The 19,088-nt window shown below is 42.9% G+C and overlaps 2 protein-coding genes and 1 long non-coding RNA gene across 4 annotated transcripts in view; 2 read left to right on the plus strand and 1 right to left on the minus strand.

The window, feature by feature from the left end:
* SLC41A2 (solute carrier family 41 member 2) overlaps positions 1 to 1,423 on the minus strand; it is a 325,633-nt gene extending 324,210 nt beyond the window's left edge. The window contains exon 1 of one of the 2 annotated variants that reach the window (XM_069229008.1): positions 1,271 to 1,423. The gene's annotated coding sequence lies outside the window, so the exon portion shown is untranslated. The remainder of the gene's footprint in view (positions 1 to 1,270) is intronic. The other variant, XM_069229009.1, reaches the window with a different exon arrangement.
* Positions 1,424 to 1,778: 355 nt separating this feature from the next.
* Positions 1,779 to 11,593, plus strand: NOPCHAP1 (NOP protein chaperone 1). Its single transcript, XM_069229010.1, has 4 exons — positions 1,779 to 2,020; positions 3,732 to 3,815; positions 8,208 to 8,344; positions 11,280 to 11,593. The coding sequence occupies exons 1-4, from the start codon at positions 1,921 to 1,923 to the stop codon at positions 11,466 to 11,468; spliced, it is 510 nt and encodes a 169-aa protein (XP_069085111.1). The 5' UTR covers positions 1,779 to 1,920; the 3' UTR covers positions 11,469 to 11,593.
* Positions 11,594 to 13,246: 1,653 nt separating this feature from the next.
* Positions 13,247 to 18,417, plus strand: LOC138287968 (uncharacterized). The gene is made up of 2 exons (XR_011202303.1): positions 13,247 to 16,809; positions 18,084 to 18,417. It is a non-coding gene; the product is annotated as an uncharacterized lncRNA (long non-coding RNA).
* Positions 18,418 to 19,088: the final 671 nt, after the last annotated feature.

Below are 19,088 nucleotides of genomic sequence, written 5' to 3' on the forward strand. Positions count from 1 at the left end.
TTTTTGCATTCAAATCATGTTACACCATACAAACTACAGATATAAACTTTTTATGTAAACACTCAGCAATGTCATGTATAAATGGAAAAAACAGTTGAGAAACATGTTGCAGGACCATCATTGGTAAATACAGTGCATAGTTTATATGACCCATTCATTACCTTGTTTGGATGGCATGGGAAATAGCTGCAACATGCCCCCACGCAATAAAGAGCACACACCAGACACCAAGGTCTGCAGAATGAATGTGTCTTGTTCCTCAGCATTCATCTTGCCTCATAGTGAAGCACAAATTGCCTTGATTAACGATTTTATCCAGACAAACCCACTGCACAAGCCATGCATAATTGGTCACACAGCTCTACGAAAAACAGTACAGACCTGTACTCCACTCATTCACACACAACACACTACAAACATATTTAAAAGGGGTTGTGGTGCTGATTCTTTCCATCCAATTTACTGGCATCCTAGTCTTTTAATTGTGGCAGTTACCCCCGTGGAACACACACAGTTTATCATATTTCTTAGTTATGATACATTTTTGATGAATATGAAGCGGTCTAGGGGCTTCCATGTAATGACAGCTGACCTCAAACCCAGGATGTTACATCACTACTGTTAGAACTTTTAAAAATAACTGCAAAGAAACCGACTCCTCTTACCAGATCGCAAACCCGGTATCTCAGTAAAGTCTGGTATTCAGAACTAAAATAACAATGTACTATTGTAAAATCAGCCAGAAATTCCCAAACACGTTCCTCCTTCATTTTGTTGCCTTTTGCAAAGTGGGCTAAGAGCTAAATATGCCCACCCAATACAATCCCCCGCTGGTGATCACAACCACAGCAGTTGCAGGGTGACAGATTAGTGGTGAGGTGGAAAGACAGCAATGGCAAGTCCGGAAGAGACATCCTGGCAGAGAGATAGTCATGCAGGAAATATCCCGAAAGAGTTCGACAGAGGTCCAGCCATGCAGATTAGTCTAATAGAAAGACTACGTGGACAGGATGGAGAGTTTGGCGAGGGGAAAGCTTAGGAATGGATTTTACTGGCATAAAGAAAGTCTACCAGGGACTTCGAGTGGCAGAGGGCCAACGTCACAAACAGCTAGTAGTGCAGATGGACAGCATTCCAAATTACAAGTCGAAGAGGGGGGTACCCTGGCAGAGAAACAGAACGAGAGTAATGCCAGTGGCTACAAGACTTTCTTACATTTCACCCCGTAACCCTCCAAATCAAGCCTGCGGTTCTCGCAGGTGGACCTTACCTCCCGACACCGGGGCTTTAAATTCCAATTACCACAGACTCGCCTTGGACTCTACGCTGCTTCGTAATGCGACAGCAGGTACGAGGGGGAAGGAGTATGTAAAGTGAACAGCGCTAGCTGACAGGCGAAGGGGCGGCACAAGGAAGAGATGGGCGGTTCCCTTACAAACACATCTCGCGACTACTACTCTCCCCGCCCCGGAAACGCAGCTTTATTCTGTCCCGGAAGAGATTCGACATCCGTAAGATAAGGGCGCTAAATTAAATACCGAACAGCTGAAACCAGAACGTTCCTCTCTTGGGATAGTGGTCTGAGCTGCAGGCCGGGCCTGCTTTGCTCTAGAGACATATTCTTCGTTGTTGTTAATTACAGGGTTTATCTGATTGTCCCAAACCAAGGAAGGACCGTCCAGGCCTCGGACCCCGTATACGATAGGTTTGCGCAGCCGCTGCTGCCTTTTGCGGCGAATTTGGCCTTAAATCGGGGTTCCCCCGCCGTACCCGCCTACAGTAGAGTAGAGGCCCCAGGCAGAGCAAGATGGCCGCCCTGTTATCACCGTAGCCGCCCCAGCGGCCCTCGCCTGCACGTTGTGGACCACTTGATCATCCCGGCTGCTGGACCTCCGCCTCGATCATTCAGTGTTAGTTGAAATGCAACAAGTCGGTGGTAATGGGGTCCTCTCTTGTCCGGACCAGGGCGCCACTGCAGTCTGCAGGACGTCCAGGGAGCTACTGTGTGTTGGCGGAGGAGGTAAGCTAGTTGGGAATAATGGAGACGCGGGTTCGAGAGTTTAAGATCCACATATAACCCCAAAAGTAGCGGAACCGCAATCTCGGGTCCAAAGAAGGTGCCTCAGCAACTGAAAGTGCGCGCAGGCGGCGAAGTGTCTGGTGATATGGGTATCTGAAGCCTCTGCCCCACTCATCAGAACTCAGAATAGGAGTCCAATGTAGAGACCCTTCTGTGTTTGTATCCTTCACGTGGGACACTTCATTTACTGGGTAAAGTACTCCCTGCAGTAACCCGCCTGATGTCCGGCCGTACTTTTTCTTCCCCTGAAAAAGAAATTTAAGGAGTAAATTAAGAAAACAAGGCTTAAACAGTGCACGTGCTGTTGGTAAATGGCTCAGTTTGGGTAATGAGCCCGCTAATTAAATTTTTGTTCCCTAAGCTCTTGAGTCCCACTCCTTGGATTTTATTTTTTACTGGTGTTCTATATTTACAGATTTGAGATGTCTGAGATTCAAATTGTGTAGCTTCTTAAAATGTATTGCTACTGAGAATCCATCATCGCCCTTCTAATGGCTAATACGAGTTGTATTATTTATTGCCTCAGAGATCTAATTGTAAACCTCTGTATTGCATACCACAAGGGCAAATACCGATAACCCGAAACGTAGTTTTACAATTAATGATATTTTATCCAACGCTTTTCCATTTATTTTTTTTGTTGTTGTTGCTTTTGATAGGTTTGCATTTATTTAGTGATAACTAATAAATACCATAGTCTCCACAAAAATATAAAAAACAGACTCCGCCAATTCCTCTTTACCAGATACGTAGATGATTACACGCTACCAGTCACCAGATTTCTGATATTTGTTGCCCCTTAACGTAATGCCAGGCTTTGCTGGTAAGAGAGCTCTTAAAACATCAGATTGTAATAAACGCCAATAATTATCTACAATCTCCCACAATTTGCCACTCTGACTAGAAGTTCTAACCTCCTTGGTGGACCTAGCTTGTCTCTATCCCAAGTCTTTACTATCTCGTTTCAGTAAGTTAGACCTATCATGCTGATCGTCTTCTTTTTTTGTGCATCACTTAATGAATTCATACGATTGCCAGGATCTATAAATCTCATTGGCACCTGCACAATGTTCACACTTATCAGTACAATTTCGTTACACTTTAATAAACTCACCATAGGGAATGACGTGGGTAGTGTCCTGCACTTGATGGCTATCGGTGTTGAATTGGAGGCAGTTCCCTTCTGAAATAAGCATTGGCAAAGGCAACAGGTCTCTCCACTAGCACTGTAGGCTTTGCCGAAGTGTTTTAGCCATGCTGTTCACCAGTGTGACTGCTGTTCAGCATGTCTATAAGTTGGTGTTGTCTGGGAGGGCTCCAAAGAGTGCAGTAGAGTGGATCTGTGTGTTGGAGTTTCGTGGAGTAGATTGGCATAAAGTGGAGTGGCATACTGTGATGGAGTAGACTAAAGTGGGAGTTGTATAGAGTGGCATATAGTGGAGTATGCTTGGTGTTGTAGCACACCAGCAAATAGAAAGCAAGCAAATGTGATTTACAAACATTGAAGCCAGTGGTAAGCAATGGGCAGAATGTATTCCCAGGGAAGCTTTCTGAATGTCCCCAAGAAGTATTTTCTGCTTAGTTATGGTAAATGCGATGTAAGCATAGTGATGGTAAAATGTAAATTAAATTGTGTAATTCTCGCCCTTAGATATTCAAAACAAGCTACTAATTAATTCAAAACTCATCAAGAAAAATGCAAGTTCACCAATCGCTGCAGTACCTAGGAGCAGTCGTAAGTTTCTTAAACATATCCTGTTTCTTCATTTACCTACATCCTAAACATGTTTGTTTAAAATTAAGCATTTGTTAAATCATTGCTAAGACCTCTAATTCTTGCTTGATCCGATTTTGTTGTGTTCCATTGGACTTGCTTTTAAAGCAGAATTAAAAATGAATGTTTTGAACCTGCTGCCTTTACCCCCAGATTTCTACAAACTAGTGATATGTTTGCCTCTCCCAGTCTCCTCTATCTCTTTTGCTTTAATAAGTACAGTCCTTCAGGGAAATATTTATTTAACAGTAGTAGGAAGGGTAGTAGCTAGATATAGGTTGGTTAGAAAATGGGGACTCAAAACCTGCAACCTAACTTCATCATCACCTTTTCTCAGATACTTTTTTTTTTTTTTTTTTTTAATTACTTTTTATTAAATGTTTTTATTTGCGGAACGAAAAAAAGGGAACAGTGGCGCTATAATATAAATAAAACGTGATAGTTTAGGCAAAGTGAAAATACACCATGGTCAATAAGAGCGAGCGATACATAATAATCAGCGAATACAGCAACATGTCAGTAGACCTATATATAGACATAGCCGAAAGTAGAGGCAGCCTACTCTAAACATACCAACATCATTAGGTGGTGGTGTTGTCCAGAGTCTGTAGGTAAGTAAGCAAAGGGGCCGAAATGTCTGAGTCTAGAATTAGAGAGTTGAAGGGAAGCATAAACATCGCTAGTCATGTCACAGTATTGCATGTCGGTTAGCCAATCAGCTGTTGAGTGGGGAATTGTTTCCTCAGTGGAGGGCAGTGCGATGTTTAGCAAGAGTAGGGCCCTTGCAACGTATCTGCGATTACCGGGGCTCACAGGCTTAATGTATCCCAATAAAGCCATGAGTTGGTCGGAAGCCTCTGTCAGATCGAGCATGGTGGACAGTGTGGTAAAGATAGCCAACCAGTAAGCATTAACCACCCTGCAGATCCAAGTGAGATGAGCAAAGTCAGCTTGCGGGCCTGGCAGCGAGGGCTATAATGGGACCTAGAGGGGTCACAACGGGCCAGGCCTTGAGCAGGATGTAAGCCCTGTATAATTTTAGGTGTAGGAGCTTATGGTGACTATTGGGGGAGACTCGTGTTTGTGCACAGCAGTACGTCCAAGTATTGTCAGAAGTGGGATGACCAAGGTCCCATTTCCAGGCTGTCCGGGTTGGGGAAGCAGGCGTGGGTTTCAATGCCAGGCTTGCATGATAAGGACAAGATACCAATCTGGAATTATCCGCCAAAGTGATCACCATGGAGAGAGGCAAGGATTCAGTCAGAGTAGAAGGGGAGTTTCGCACGCAGGGTACTGCACAATCGCATGCAAACGAAATGATCGATCTGGGATGAAGCCTCAGCGGAGTTGAAAGCAGGATGGAGATCGATGCAGCCATCTACGACCAAATCTGCCATAGTGTGAAGGTATCGAAATGTCAGTGTGCGCCGCACTATTGCTTTCTGAGTGAGCAAGAGCCAAGGGTTGCTCCTACGAGGAATGTGTGGAGAATATAAGAGAGGGGGCACCAAGCACCTTACGGAGTTTGTTCAAAGCCCAGCAGGTCGTGGAAAGCGTTTGTGTATCCGTGGACTCATGAGGTAAACAACCAACGGTGTTAGAAGTGCCTGTTGAGATTCCGGTTTGAGGTAAGGGAGTTGTGTCCGGAATGTACTGGTAGTCTGAGAAATGGCATTGGGTCATTAAATAGTATAGCTGGAAGTCAGGTACTGTAAAGCAGCCCCACTCATAAGGGAGAGTTAGTGTCTCAGACAATTCTGGGGCGACAATCGGCCGATATTAGTTGAAGCAAAAGGCCTCACAGTGTCAAAAAGAAAGAGTTGGAGGGATAGGAATACTGAAAAAAGGATAGAACAAGTGAGGTTGCACCACCATTTTAATGAAAGCTATCTGCTCGGGGATAAATAGTGGAAGCCGGATCCACCTATTGATTTGAGACAAAAGTTTGTCGATAGCAGGGCCATATTTGAGGCGGATTACTTCTTCTATATTTCTGTGGCGGAAGATACCAAGATATTTAGATGCATCTAAACACCACTAGAGGAAATTCCAGTGGGCGCGGGATGGTGGCGTCAGTGAAGGCAAAAGGTTCCGATTTGTGCCCGTTAATAGAGAGGCCGGAAAAACTGCCATAGCGTATGATTTCTTTTAGTGGGGGAAGGTGAGCCTGTGGTTTGCGAACAAAAAGTAAAATATCATCTGCATATAGAGAGGCCCTTTGGTAAATTGTGTACCTATGTGAAGGTGTCGGTCCTGAAAACAGCAGACAATAGGGTCAAGGGCAGTTATAAAAAGAAGAGGAGATATTGGGCAGCCTTGTCTAATGCCCCTGGATATGGGAAAGGCCCCAGTCAGAAGGTGGCTGTCGAGAGGTGTAGCGAAGCATAATAAAATGGCAAAAATTGTGCCACAATCCTAGCTTGAGTAAGATTGCCTTCAGGAAGGGACACTCTAGAGAATCAAATGCTTTTCCAGCGTCCAAAAGGGCTACAGCCACTGGAAGTGTAGGAGAGATATGACTAAGGACCGAGAATACGGTACGCAGGTTTATATCAGTAGAGCAATGAGACACGAAACCCGTGTGCAAAGCATAAATAATCTGATCTAGCAGTAGCGATAAGCAGGAGGCAATCACCTTGGCCAGAATTTTGTTATCCTGATTTAAAAGTGATAACGGGCTGTACGACGTGAAGCGATCAATGGGTTTGCCTGGTTTAGGCAACAAGGTATTTACTGCTTCACGCAGAGAGGGAGGAAGAATGACATCTTCGAGCGCCTCGGATTATAAATGTAGAAGATGGAGGGAATAAGCACCTGCTTGAAGGCTTTATAAAAATTGCTGGTTAGGCCGTCAATGCCAGGGGCTTTGGTCCCTCTGAGGTTGTCAATGGCTTGTACAATCTCATCCGCCATAATCTGGGTCGCTAAGAATTGTTGTTGCCCATCCATGATCCACACCATAGCCACCTCAGAGAGGTAGGAATGAATGGTGTTGAGCGAGCCCGTGAGGCTAGTGGAATAAAAGTGCCTATAAAAGCAGAGGCTCTCCTCAGTGATGGAGGCGCTATCAGTAGCGGAGGGACTCTTTTCTCCGATACTTAAAGGAACTGGTGCAAAGATTCAGCAGGTAGTGAAGCCCTAAAGCAAAGGTTTTAGAGAAACTTACTTGTTGCATGGCTTTGCTTAGTTGACATCTCTTCTATCTCTGTTTTAATGAATCAGAAACACACAGGATGATATAGGCAATATTAAGCATCATTCCACAATTGCAGCCTCTTTTGGCTTTGAAAGTATGGAAAACGAGAGTGCTTTTTTTTCTGCTTGGTAAGATCAGTGCAAACCCCAGTACTCCTGCTCAACTTGGAATGCTGCTTTGCGGTAAGAGGAAACTAGAAAACGCTATGTGGCATGAAAAATATACGTTGCAAACTATTTTGTCCCTCTTCTCTCAAGTTATATTTTCACCTTCCACTCTGAGATGATTTATTTGTCGCTACATAATTTTATCATTGGCAACAGAGCTTGATCCCAGCGGCTTTGGCTCCTAACCACCATCCACTCCCCCAGACCTCAGTAGTTCTGGTGCAAACATCTAGGGCTGCTGTGTGCTTGTGGTTCCGGTGGTATTATTGATGTCTGACTTCACTTAGGCCAGCAACGTGGACTTCTGCTTAGCTTCCTCTTGGCTTTTCTGCAGGAAACCTCAACAGGAAAACCAGTGTATGCTGCAACCAATTAATCTTCCAAGCAACCTTACAAGAGTTAACTTAGGTGAATTTGGTTCTGACGATTGGTGCAGGTACTAGGTAGCATGGAGTGTTGCATCCTACCAAGCAAAACCTCTTACTAGTAAAAGCCCTAGGGTGTTTTCCCTTAAGACATTGGCTCTGCCACCAAGAATGATGCCATTTGTGAATTGGTGACCGCCCATCGACCCACTAACCAGTTCAGATGGACTTGAATATGCCACAGTCCAAGCTGACAATCTGAAATTTCAAAGAACCAATTAATCACTCCATCATGTTTGTTTTTCTCAGGCTACCCTTTGTTCTTTGAGCAGTGGTAATAATGTTATCTATCATTGCCTAATGTGTATCTTTTGCAACTCCAGACTTTCAGGGATTTGTCTGCAAGTTCTCTAAACTACCTATTTATGTTGGTATTGCATATAGGGCATAATTCTAAAATAAGTGCCAAGATGCATTTCTGCGTAATATCTTTTTCGTATTATGGTTTTTGTTTTGTTGTTCAGAATTGCATCTGCTTAGCAATGTGAGTGTGGTGTGTTTGTGCATTGTTTTTAACCTTAAGTAGTACTGGCACAAAGTGTTGAAAGAGTGAATTATTTTTCAGTATTGGGCAGAGTGCAAGACTTCCTACCGAAGATGGCCCAAGCAAACCAGAAGCTCCAAAACGAAATGGCAACAGCACCTGTGAACCATTTTGATATAGAAAACATAGATGATGCGTCTGCAGACATAATTGAGATGGTAAGTCTTACTACATCCATTTATTTTTTATATGTGTTTGTCTTTTCTCCAGTAATTCTCCAGCAGAGGGCTAAGGTGTCCTTTTTCTGGTCAGTTGTCATTTAATTACCTGTTCTATAGTTACGATTTGCCAGTCTATCATCGGCAGACACTAGGTCCGGGCAAATTTGGGTTGCTCATTAAACCTGGAGAAAGGTGCACTCCGATAATGCATCCCTTAGCCACCCACACACACTAAATAACCATGGGCCTAATACATACGTCCTTTTTGACTAGGTGGTGAGTAAGGAAATTGTTTTCCCCGTCTAAAAGCAGCCAGTCACAATCCATCTGAACCATGTTTTTTTTTTTTTAATATTTCTTCGTAGTGGCGTGCAACGCCATAAAGCCACAGTATTGAAGTGGATTTGAAGATCTGCTCCATGCAGGAAGCAGCTCGATGCATTGCATCTCACTGCTCCACAGAGAGGTACACCTCTGATCCACAGCCGCAAGCTAAGTGGGTTTGTTGACTTTTCAGTCTCAACTGATTTATTTAAAGGAGAAAAAATATCCCAGGCATTACTTGCCTTTACTTAGGGACTTAATACAGGGACAGTCAGTGGCCTCATTGCTTAGTTTCTAGTGACGGGACAAGGCAGTCTCAGTTGGGCATATTGGTACAAAAGAAGGTAGCTCTCCTAGCATACGGTTGCTGAGCTGGGAGGAATGGCTGTAGCAGAAGGGGTGTGTTGTACTCTGAGTGGGGATGGCAGTCGCCTGGTGCCTTTGCTGTTGTGCTGATTGGAGTGGGACCCTCTATTGAGAAGTTGTCCAGTGCTACCTTTTCACTAGCAAACTGATTCTTTTTGATGGCTGCAACTGCAGACTTCTCTTGACCACAACAAGCCAAGAGTTCCTTGTCCTAAGAATGGTCAAATTGTCTATAATCCCTTATGTTGCCCTCTACCCACCAACTGAGTCATCATGAGAGTGCAGCAAGACAAGATTAAGAGCATTGGCAAGTAAAGTCAGTATCGCCATTGTGATAATTTTTTTTTTCTCTCTCTTTGTGTGCATCGAGGTCAGCCGTTTTTGAATTCACTGGTAATATTTAAACAAACCCTTTTAAACATGGTAACCATGGATACGTGTGCATCAGCTGTGACCAACTTTGACTGGTGTGGTTCATGTAATACAAACTAATTTCATGGTACCTATCGCACACTCGCTGGCAGCTATCTTGAAATGGATAAACCCCCATTTTTAGGTCGAAGCTTACGAGACAGCAGGGCTGTCGGGTTCGCTAACAAAATCTTGTACATTCAGAAAGTTTCCCAGGGAAAGCATTGCATCCATTGCCTAGCATTGGCTTTGTAACTCGCATTTACTTGCTTTCTATTTGCTTTAGTCTGTCCAACTTGAAATCTTTATGCCAATGCACTGTACACCACTTTTCTCAAAACCAGTGCACTCTGCATTAACTTACTCTGCACCACTACACTAAATGCTACTATACTCTGCAGCACTCTAAGCCTCTCTACACCACTGAACTCTACTCTGTGCCAATGCACTCTAGGCCACTGTGCCCTACATGACTCCACTCTACGCCTCTGCACTCTACCCTGCACCACTCCACTCTACTCTGAAACAATCCACTCTACGCCACTCCATGCCTCTGAAATCTTCGCTGCACCACTCCTCGCCACTCTGCCACTAGACTCTACACCACTTTACTCAGAACCAATGCACTTACTGCACTCTGCACCGGTCCACTCTGCGACGTTCCACTCTATGGCACTGACTCTTTATTCCACTCTGTGCCATTCCACTCTAAAACACTCAACTCCACTTTGTGCCACTCCTCAAAACTGCTCCACTATACGAAGTTCTACATAACTCCCTCTATGGCACTCCATGTCACTTTACTCCACTGTGTTCTACAACGCACTACTCTACTATTCCACTCTGTGCCACTCCACTCTTCTGCACTGTGCCACCCCATTCTACTCCACTCTGTGCAACACCCTCTATGCCACTCCATGACACTCTTTTACACTCAACTATACAACACTCTCCTCTTTGACACACTATTCCGCTCTACGACCTGACCCCACTTCCATGGAGTGCTTAAAGGGAAAGAAAAGGGAAATTCCCTGAATGCAAGCAAGATTGGCCTCAGCCCTGGTTGCTTCCATGCCCCACTCATGTTGTCACTCTCCACATTGCTTCCCCACCTACATAAAAAAAAAACACGCACACACAAGCTTTGGAATATTTTTTTTCCTTTCATTTTCCAATCAGAGTTGGATCCTCAAAACAGACAAAAAACAGGTTTGTCATTTTGTAGGCTGGCACATGGATGTTGCACGAGCGCCTACAGAATGACGAATAGGCTTTTTTTTTTTTTTTTTTTTTTTATATATATATATTCATGCTGCACAGCATTATAGATGTTGGGCAGCATAATTAGAAAACATTGACAAAGCCAATAATTCCCCAAAGGTGAGACTTACTGGCCATGCTAATGCATTTTCAAATATCATGCAGTTTGCATTTACCATAATCAGTTGTTTGAGAGCTCTGTTCCCAGCTCATCTTTGCCTGTTTGGTAGATGGATTTTCCTTTCTGAGTGATTTCACACTAATTATGCTGTTTGCTGCCCACCCATTTATCAGCTGGGCTTTTCACAGTTCTGTGTATCTTTTATGATCTTTTAACTGGCCAATGCTTTTATCTGTCCGTTTCAGGTGTCGAAATGTGGGCTTCCTTAAGCACCACCACATGTATTAAAGTGTAGTAGTTAGCAATAGATAAATATTTTTCTGTCTTAGACTCTTTATTAGCACGTGGGTTTGAAAAATCCATAGAAACAAATGTGTAGTTTTTAGTATAGAAATCCTTGAAACTTTGACACCCTTAGAATTAATCACTACTTCACTCTATCCTTTTTAGAATGTCGCTGTAGTGGAATTAAGTGGTTCAGAGGACAGTGACGCAGAGGAGGAATCTAGTTCTGAAGAAACGGGGTCAGAATCTGAAGATGATTGGGCCATTGGGGAAGTGACAGTGGACAATATCAAACTACCAAAACCAAGTGAAAAGAAAGGAAAAATCGAAATCCTGGATAGTAAAAATAAATGAATGCAGACGGGCGTTTGTATTTTGTTTGTTAGTGTGTTGTGTTTTTTTAATTATTTTTTTTAAACTTAAAGCTGGTATCTCTGGTTTGGGAAGTCACTGCAAAATAAATTCTATGCATTTTGTAAGCATGTGTTTTTTTTTTTTTTTTTTTTTTTTTTCTACCGTGATCCAGTATGAGCAATACAACAGAAAGCAGTGGGGGCAATAACAAAATGGTAAAATGTGCATGGTAAACCCTCTTCAACCCCACAGTTAACATTACTTTAAGCATAAAACTCCGCGTGTCCTGGTTGTTGTGATACACAAGTTCCTCTCTTGCTTCGAGAGCTCCAAGTTAAATGCATGCCCATGCTCAGTAAATTCCTTTAGCAACATGAAATATGCTCTACATGTCCGCTTTGCTTTGATGCCCAGAATATGACAAACAAGGTCATTATGTACTATGAAAAGGAGGGCGACCTTTTAACTCAAGCTCTGATTTTATTTACTTCTTCGTCAACGAGACTTGACCGAATAACGTGTCCATTTACTAATCATTTTTGTGGTGTTAAAGTATAGATACTGGAGAAACAGATAGCAGTTTTCCAGAACCGGGAACCTTTTGAATTTAAGAGCTATAGTTTACGGTAAGTAATTTGATTTTAGAAATTACTATTAATTAAATGAACTGCTTGTTAGCCCAATACATTTTTACCTGCTGATGTATAGCAATAGTTGGGTAAGCATCTTGATTTGTCATATTTTTAAAAATGTCTTTCAGTTTGCCCAATACGAGCGTTATTCTTTGTTTTTTGCAAATTGTTCACATGGACTATTCTCAGTCTTGTATTTATTTGAAGCAAGTGGTTCCAGGTTTTGGGCACAGGCAACACACTAACTAACCGTAGTGGGCTTTAAAAGGACAGCTCTTTCTTAAGTAATCGAGATCTTTTGTACTTGCACCGGAACCAAAAAAAGGTTGCTGGTACCGCAGAAAAATCTGAACAGTTTGCACATATTGAATTACGAAATTGGCTTTAATTTGAAACCTTTATTGCAAGGAAATAGTTTTTCATTGGTGTATTAATACATAGATATTGGTAACCATTTGTGAAATGGTCATATTTGTTTTCGAGTGGTTGCTTTGAACGCACAACATTGGCTTTAAAGGCGTTACGTGTATTTCTGCCCAGAACGTTAACTGCAAGTCACCGCATATGTTTTATGTGTACATATCTGGGGACTGTGAGACAAAATAGTCCTGGATACCCCCACCGAAGGGTAATTTATCATAAATCACTCACAGTTTAGAATTGCCGCTGACACTTTAATTGGTGATCCTCTCGTAAAGATGCTTAACTCATGCAGTCGTTTTTTTAACACTTTATTTACTGTTACGGCAGTTAGCTACAACATACAATTCTCCACAAATTGGTGAACATTAGCAAGATGATTCAGCGTCCTTGAACACTGCGTTCAGAAGCAAGTTTGGCAGAAACCACCAAAAGAATGCGGGCGGGAATGTAGCTCCAGTTCTAGAATGATCGGGGAGTGGTCTGAATAAGTACGCAGCAAAACTTTGCAGTGGTGTATCCGAGGGGCCAAGCGCCGCGCGAGCATCCAATAATCTGAGTGTATGTCATGTACTGATGAATCATGTGTATATCCAGCACTTGTCGCATTGACAGCCTGTGCCCCGCTGAGAGTGTCCTTGAAGGGCCCTGTAACCTATCCTGATTATGGTCGAGCACGCAGTTGATATCGCTCCTCCTGTAATTGAATCCCTGTTCCTTTCAGCACCCAGATAAGTACACCCCTGCGTGTGTTGTGAAACGTGGCCCTGTGCTGCATTACAACCCCGCTTCCTGGTGCTAAGTGCGCCGTCTGTAAAATGGCAATATCCACCTTATGTCTCTGTAGGTAAGCCACCACCTTGCGAATTTTCCTGTTATTGAATCCATGTACATTCTATGTGACCATTCGCAGCAGCCCAGACCCAATGAGGCGCACCGTGGGTGCTTGTCTACCGTCAGCCATCATTTAACATTTTGGAATATCAGGTGTATGTCGTGTGAAATACAAAACATCTGCCATCCAATATAGTGACCTCCGTGAAACATGATACCCACCCACATTGCACATTCCCTTAACTGGCACAGTACCGCAGTTTCCTCCAGCATTCCTCCCAAACTCCCCCCTCAACATTGAAATAAAGTAGCTGAGTGGCCCACACATGGGGACGCATGTTGCCAAGTTTGTCCTTGTCCGTTGTTTGCATCCTTGGCCCAGAGTTACTATCCAACGTAATATGCATCTAAGATAATGGTACAACAATTCACCTCCTTTGATAGGCACCCTTTTTTGTAAGAACCCAAAACCTCTAATAATGTCATGCATAGCCCGCATCGAACCACATTTCAGTGCTGCTCCCATGCCTGGTTCTCACAACACCTTATTGCTTGCTGTCCTTATGCATAGATGTAGTTCGTCCCTAGCAATCTCCTGCCGATCAGCATAACAATAGTGTAGCCGGCTTTATGTCCGCCAAGGGGTGAGGTTACCACTCGGCTTGAGAGCCAGCAATTCCAGTTGTTCACAGAGGGGTAGAGAGTGTGACAGTCCCCTACCTCTCCCTCACAGCCCTTGTCACTCCATGTCATTCATCGTGTTATTCGGTTCTCCGTCATTAGGTCCCAGCGAGAACTGGTGCGCCATAGTCTCTTCTCTTTGTGTGATGAACTGCTATAGTTTCTTAGGATCAGTGAAGAGGAATGCCTTTCCACCTGCCATCACCCAAAGCCTTGAGAGGTAGAGCATATTGTATTAAATCTGAAGTATCTCTTATGGTGCTAAAATGTTGTTTGGTTCGTGCTGGGAATTTTTGTCCATGGTGTAACTTAGTGACAAGTGCCATTGAGGAAAAGTATAATATCCCACCCTCAGGGATATCAGTTATAAGTGGAAGAAAGGAAGTTTGTGATGACTTTGAGTGTTTGTATGTCTCCAGTTGTGTGTACCCATGTAAAACAAACCAAATCGGAAGGGAGACGTAGCGCTGCACGTTTGCACTACAATAGTCCTCACAATAGGTCTGACTCATTGAGATGATAATGGGGCCTTTTCTGCCTTTAAAAGCTGCAGAATTTTCCTGCTTCCCTAGGCAGAGAATGACATTTTTGAGCAGTGATTTGTGTTTCTTAGTTTTGGTTCTACTATCCTAATGAGTAGTTATTGTGTTTTCATTTGTACTATTGTTTAATTGTTTTGTTGTGTATGTGGCGGTGCACCTTTATGGAAGGTTGCCTGCAGGGAATTCCGATGATCTTACAGCATTCTTGGTTTTGACAGTTGGCTGATCAGACTCGAGTGGCTGCTGAGGACGTCAGTGTTGGTTTGCGAAATAAACTTTGTGTTCAAGTGTTCTTCCTGCCTCCTTTCTTTTTTTTGCCGTGGATATAGCAGTAGTCTGTACATTTCACAAATGACGCTTGATTCCCAAAAGAAAGTTGTAAGTCTTTACCCACAGGACTACAACTTGATATGGGTGTAGATTTGTTACTTCCGGGAACTCACAAAATCTTTCCTGGCTATGCCTCAAACTGTGTAGGGCCTTATGTTCCAAGCATGCTCCTAGAAAGTTTTAGGAATTCCTTTTTTTTATTTTATTTTTTTATTTATTTATTATTATTTCTTTCTGGTGGAGGCATTTCATATTATTCAATTATACATTGAAAGGCAGCATCTTTGTGTAATGAGCAAAATGCTTACTTTTATCTTGGTGTAAATTACGCTGTCTGGCTCTATTCTAGTTTCATTTTTTTTTGTCTACTTTGGCACTGTAGGCAGAGACCACCCATATGCAAATCAGCATTGTCCCTGCCTGATCCACCAGGTGACGTTTCCACCAGATAATAACACAAGCCACCTTAGGCTAGTTTGAGTGTATATTCGGATGTCACAGAAAACACAGGTTTCGTAGGAGTCTGTAGCTGCACAACTTTATTTCTTTTTTTTTTTTTTCCCCCACTGTAAATATTTTCCTCACAGCATAAATTACATTTTGTGTTGGAAATAGATTTGAAAGAGTGTCGGCACCGCAACGGTGGGCCCTGGCCATAGATTGGGCAGAGTCCTGGCTTGGCTTGCCTGTGAGGCGCACCTGGCACCCATTGGCTGCCAGAGGTTAGCAGGGCTGCCTGGCAGCTGTAGTGGAGATTTTGTGGCTTGCTAAGAGATTCCTGGGCACTGTAATCGTTTGGTACCCTATTATCCCACATCGGGTATGGTGTGTGGAGGTCTTCCAACAAACGGGGGAATAAATCAGTGAGGTGCTTGAATATTAGGGTGAGAAGCCTCCTTAATACAACCATTTTGGCCTCATGGCTGCTTTAGAGGGGAAGCTTTCTCTCACAAAGATGGTATCAACCTATCTGCTCTGGGTAATCAAATGTTTGTGGGATCTTTGTTGGCCTTTGCAGTACAACTTTTCTCTGGAGGGCCAACATACGGTGGAGAGACAGTCGATCAGTTAACCAACCGGTTCTGTGACTGACTTAGGTTTGGCCATCAAGCTAGTAGACACCTTAACATCTGAAAAAAGAAGGCAGATTAATTCCAGATACCATTGGTTTTAAACCTTTGATAAGCTAGGGGCAGAAGTACTACAGTTCGGGCCAGGGATATCCACTACAGAGATTGTCCTTGGCTCTCAGGGTACTTCATGGCACTGCCATGGGATTGTGGCAAGTTGTAGCTTGTGCCAGGGAACCAAGATCTGTCCCAGTTGCCCATGCCCATCCCTTTTTCGGTTGCTATGGCATGGGTGTTAAGGAGTTCAGCTGACTTACTGTCCTTTTGGCTCCTTTTCCCTGTGTGGGGGCAAAGGAGTTTGCATTGAACAGTGTCTTTATGTGGGCCCAGAGGGAGCAGTTGGGCTTTCAAGTCAATTAACCAGTGCTCGAATGACTGGCAGGGTGGCCAAACATGACTTAAAATAGGTGGTTATGTGACTTCATATATACAATTTCTCTAAACATTTTTTGGTTAATGTATTCACATTGCTTGATTGAACCAAATGTTTTGACTGGTAATTTTGTTAATAATAAATACAGCCTGAGAACTGAATCTTAAAAGCAAATCTTTTTGTCTTATGTCAATTCTTTGCCTTCAATTATTGAAGGTGGGATCAGAAACTGGGCTAGAATGGTGTCCTAGACTTTTCACATCTTCCCGGGCATTGATGTGGTTCCCCTGCTGTGCTCCTGCCCTTGACAGGAGAAGATCTCTGGCGATTCTCTGTGCATGATGGAGCTAAAGAGAATATTGTGAAAACTTTCAAGTTTTGTGTTCACCAAAGTTCAAGGTAAGACCCGCATATTTGAACACTAGAGGGCACTCCCTTCAATGGAACTTACTAATTCACAATTTTTAACAATCGTGTGATATCACACACTAGTAGAAGCATTAATGACGGCACCTTTTGTGAGGTCTTCATCGTCACAAATCTGTTTCTTTACGTGTGTCAAAATTGCAAATGGCTTTATGAACTGTAAGCAGTGTGTGGGTGTGTTTTTTTTTTTTTTTTTTTTTTTTTTTTTTTTTATTATTTGCTTCTTCATACTTGCAGAAAACTTGTTGGACTTTTTCGTTACTTAATGGAAAAGTCTTTTCCGCCAACCTGTATAAAATCATAGTGTCGCTACTACAGAACATTTATATAATGCAAGTGATGTGCCGCATCGTCTTTGTTTTTTATGCATCTTGGATACTTTGCCCCAGTCAAGCGCTTCATTGATTTCAAGTAACTACAATTGCATTTAATCTTTAAAAAGTGATATCTTTGCTTGTGTATGTTGGATTTTTGTCATTTTGGTCTTGTTTTATTACAATAAATATTGGCTATTCTTCTAAACTGGTATGGCATATGCTTGTGCTGTTTTCACTGTATTACTGTGTGTGTACAAATGCTTTGCACATTACCTCTGAGATAAGCCTGATTGCTCGTGCCAGGCTACTAAGGGGACGAGCAGGGGTTATCTAAGCTGTATGACTCCCCTGACTAGAGTTAGGGTCCCTAATTGGACAGAGTGCAAGCCACTGTCAACTAGAGACCCCATTTCTAACAATTACTAATGTCGCATAGGCTCTCATTATTCTAATGACACTACTGGATTTTTTAGCAGCAACATCGTCCATGGTGTGGGAGACTGAGTCTGGCCCGCTATGGGTGGCACCTGTCACTCTAAATCCGGGCTTTGCTCCGGCTAACTAGCAGTGCATCGTCTCTCCCAAGAGATAGAGATGATTGGGCAGCCGAGCGCATGACATATCATACTTCTCAGGGAAGTTGTGGTCACTCAGGTTGCATCCGGTTCTCTCATTCACAATTCGGTCTCATATATAAATGACAATAAAAAGCAGTGTGAGCTTTAAAGACTGCTTTAATAAAACTGCAGTTTAGATAGCAAAGCGTGAGCTGCAATAACCAGGACAACACAACATGACAATATTAAAATGGTGATGAGGACAGTGAAGCATAAGAATAACGCTATCATATTGTCACTAGAATTTATGGACTATTTTCTGTCTAAATCATAATCTGAGCACAGCATGTTAAGCTCTAATTCTGCCTTTCAGGTTCCCCCGGGAGGACATCGACCCTCATACCTGAGCAAAGGCCTGTAGCCTTCGTCGGCATCTGCAGCGAAGCAATCACCATACAGTCGTGGTTCCTTGGCTGGAATCTCCCTCTGAACGTATAATGGGAGTAGGAAGTGTTTTTATAATAACGCAGCTGATGTTCTAAGAAAATGTCCCTACATAAGGATGTGTATTTTCTATGAATGTTGGAGACTAAACTTCTACCACGTTCACCGGCAATGCACCAAACTGTAGCCTTGACTGAAGCACAAAGTGATCAATAATGTCTTGTTTGAGAACACAGTGCTGGGCTAAGTAAAAACAGTTAGATAGATGAAAATAAAACAAGACTGTAAAACCGGTTATTGTAATAATAACAATACGAAGCTGAATAAAATATATCTAGGTCAAAGTGCACAGCGGACTAGTGTGTTAAACTAACATGCATGGAGCTATAACAAAAATGGCTACACAACACCCTCCCCTTGTCGGTTAAACTGGTTCAAAGCCAAATCTTATATCTCATTGCTAAAAGCTCAACCTAAGAGGGACGTGTGTGTGTGTGTGTGTATATATATATATATATATATATATATATATGTCAATTTTGACAAGTTAAAAGGACACACAAGCATACTACGTGACAATTTAAAACATGAGCATGTGGCTTATAACTGAATTCAACGGCCATGTCAATTTAGAAAAGTTCCAAACTAAGTATGAGCAAGGGAGAACAGGAGATCTTCCACTTCGGCAGGTGTCGGAACCGGAAAGTCTGCGCCAAAAATGATCAAGGAGCAAGTGTGTTCCATAGCCCCAATGTCAACCAAGGCGGCATTCCTTGGAGTGCCCATTGATGAGTTGTTGGCAACTTCCTCCAGGAAGGGTAACTCATAATTAGCTTCACGTAGCAAACGCAACCTCAGTGCGCATGTCTGGTAATGAACCCTCAGCGAGAACATCAACAGATCAGCATCTATTGCTGGGGGGCGCTGCTGTGAA

The sequence above is a fragment of the Pleurodeles waltl genome, chromosome 4_1 (assembly GCF_031143425.1).
Source record: "Pleurodeles waltl isolate 20211129_DDA chromosome 4_1, aPleWal1.hap1.20221129, whole genome shotgun sequence".
In the NCBI taxonomy this organism is placed as follows: Eukaryota; Metazoa; Chordata; class Amphibia; order Caudata; family Salamandridae; genus Pleurodeles; species Pleurodeles waltl.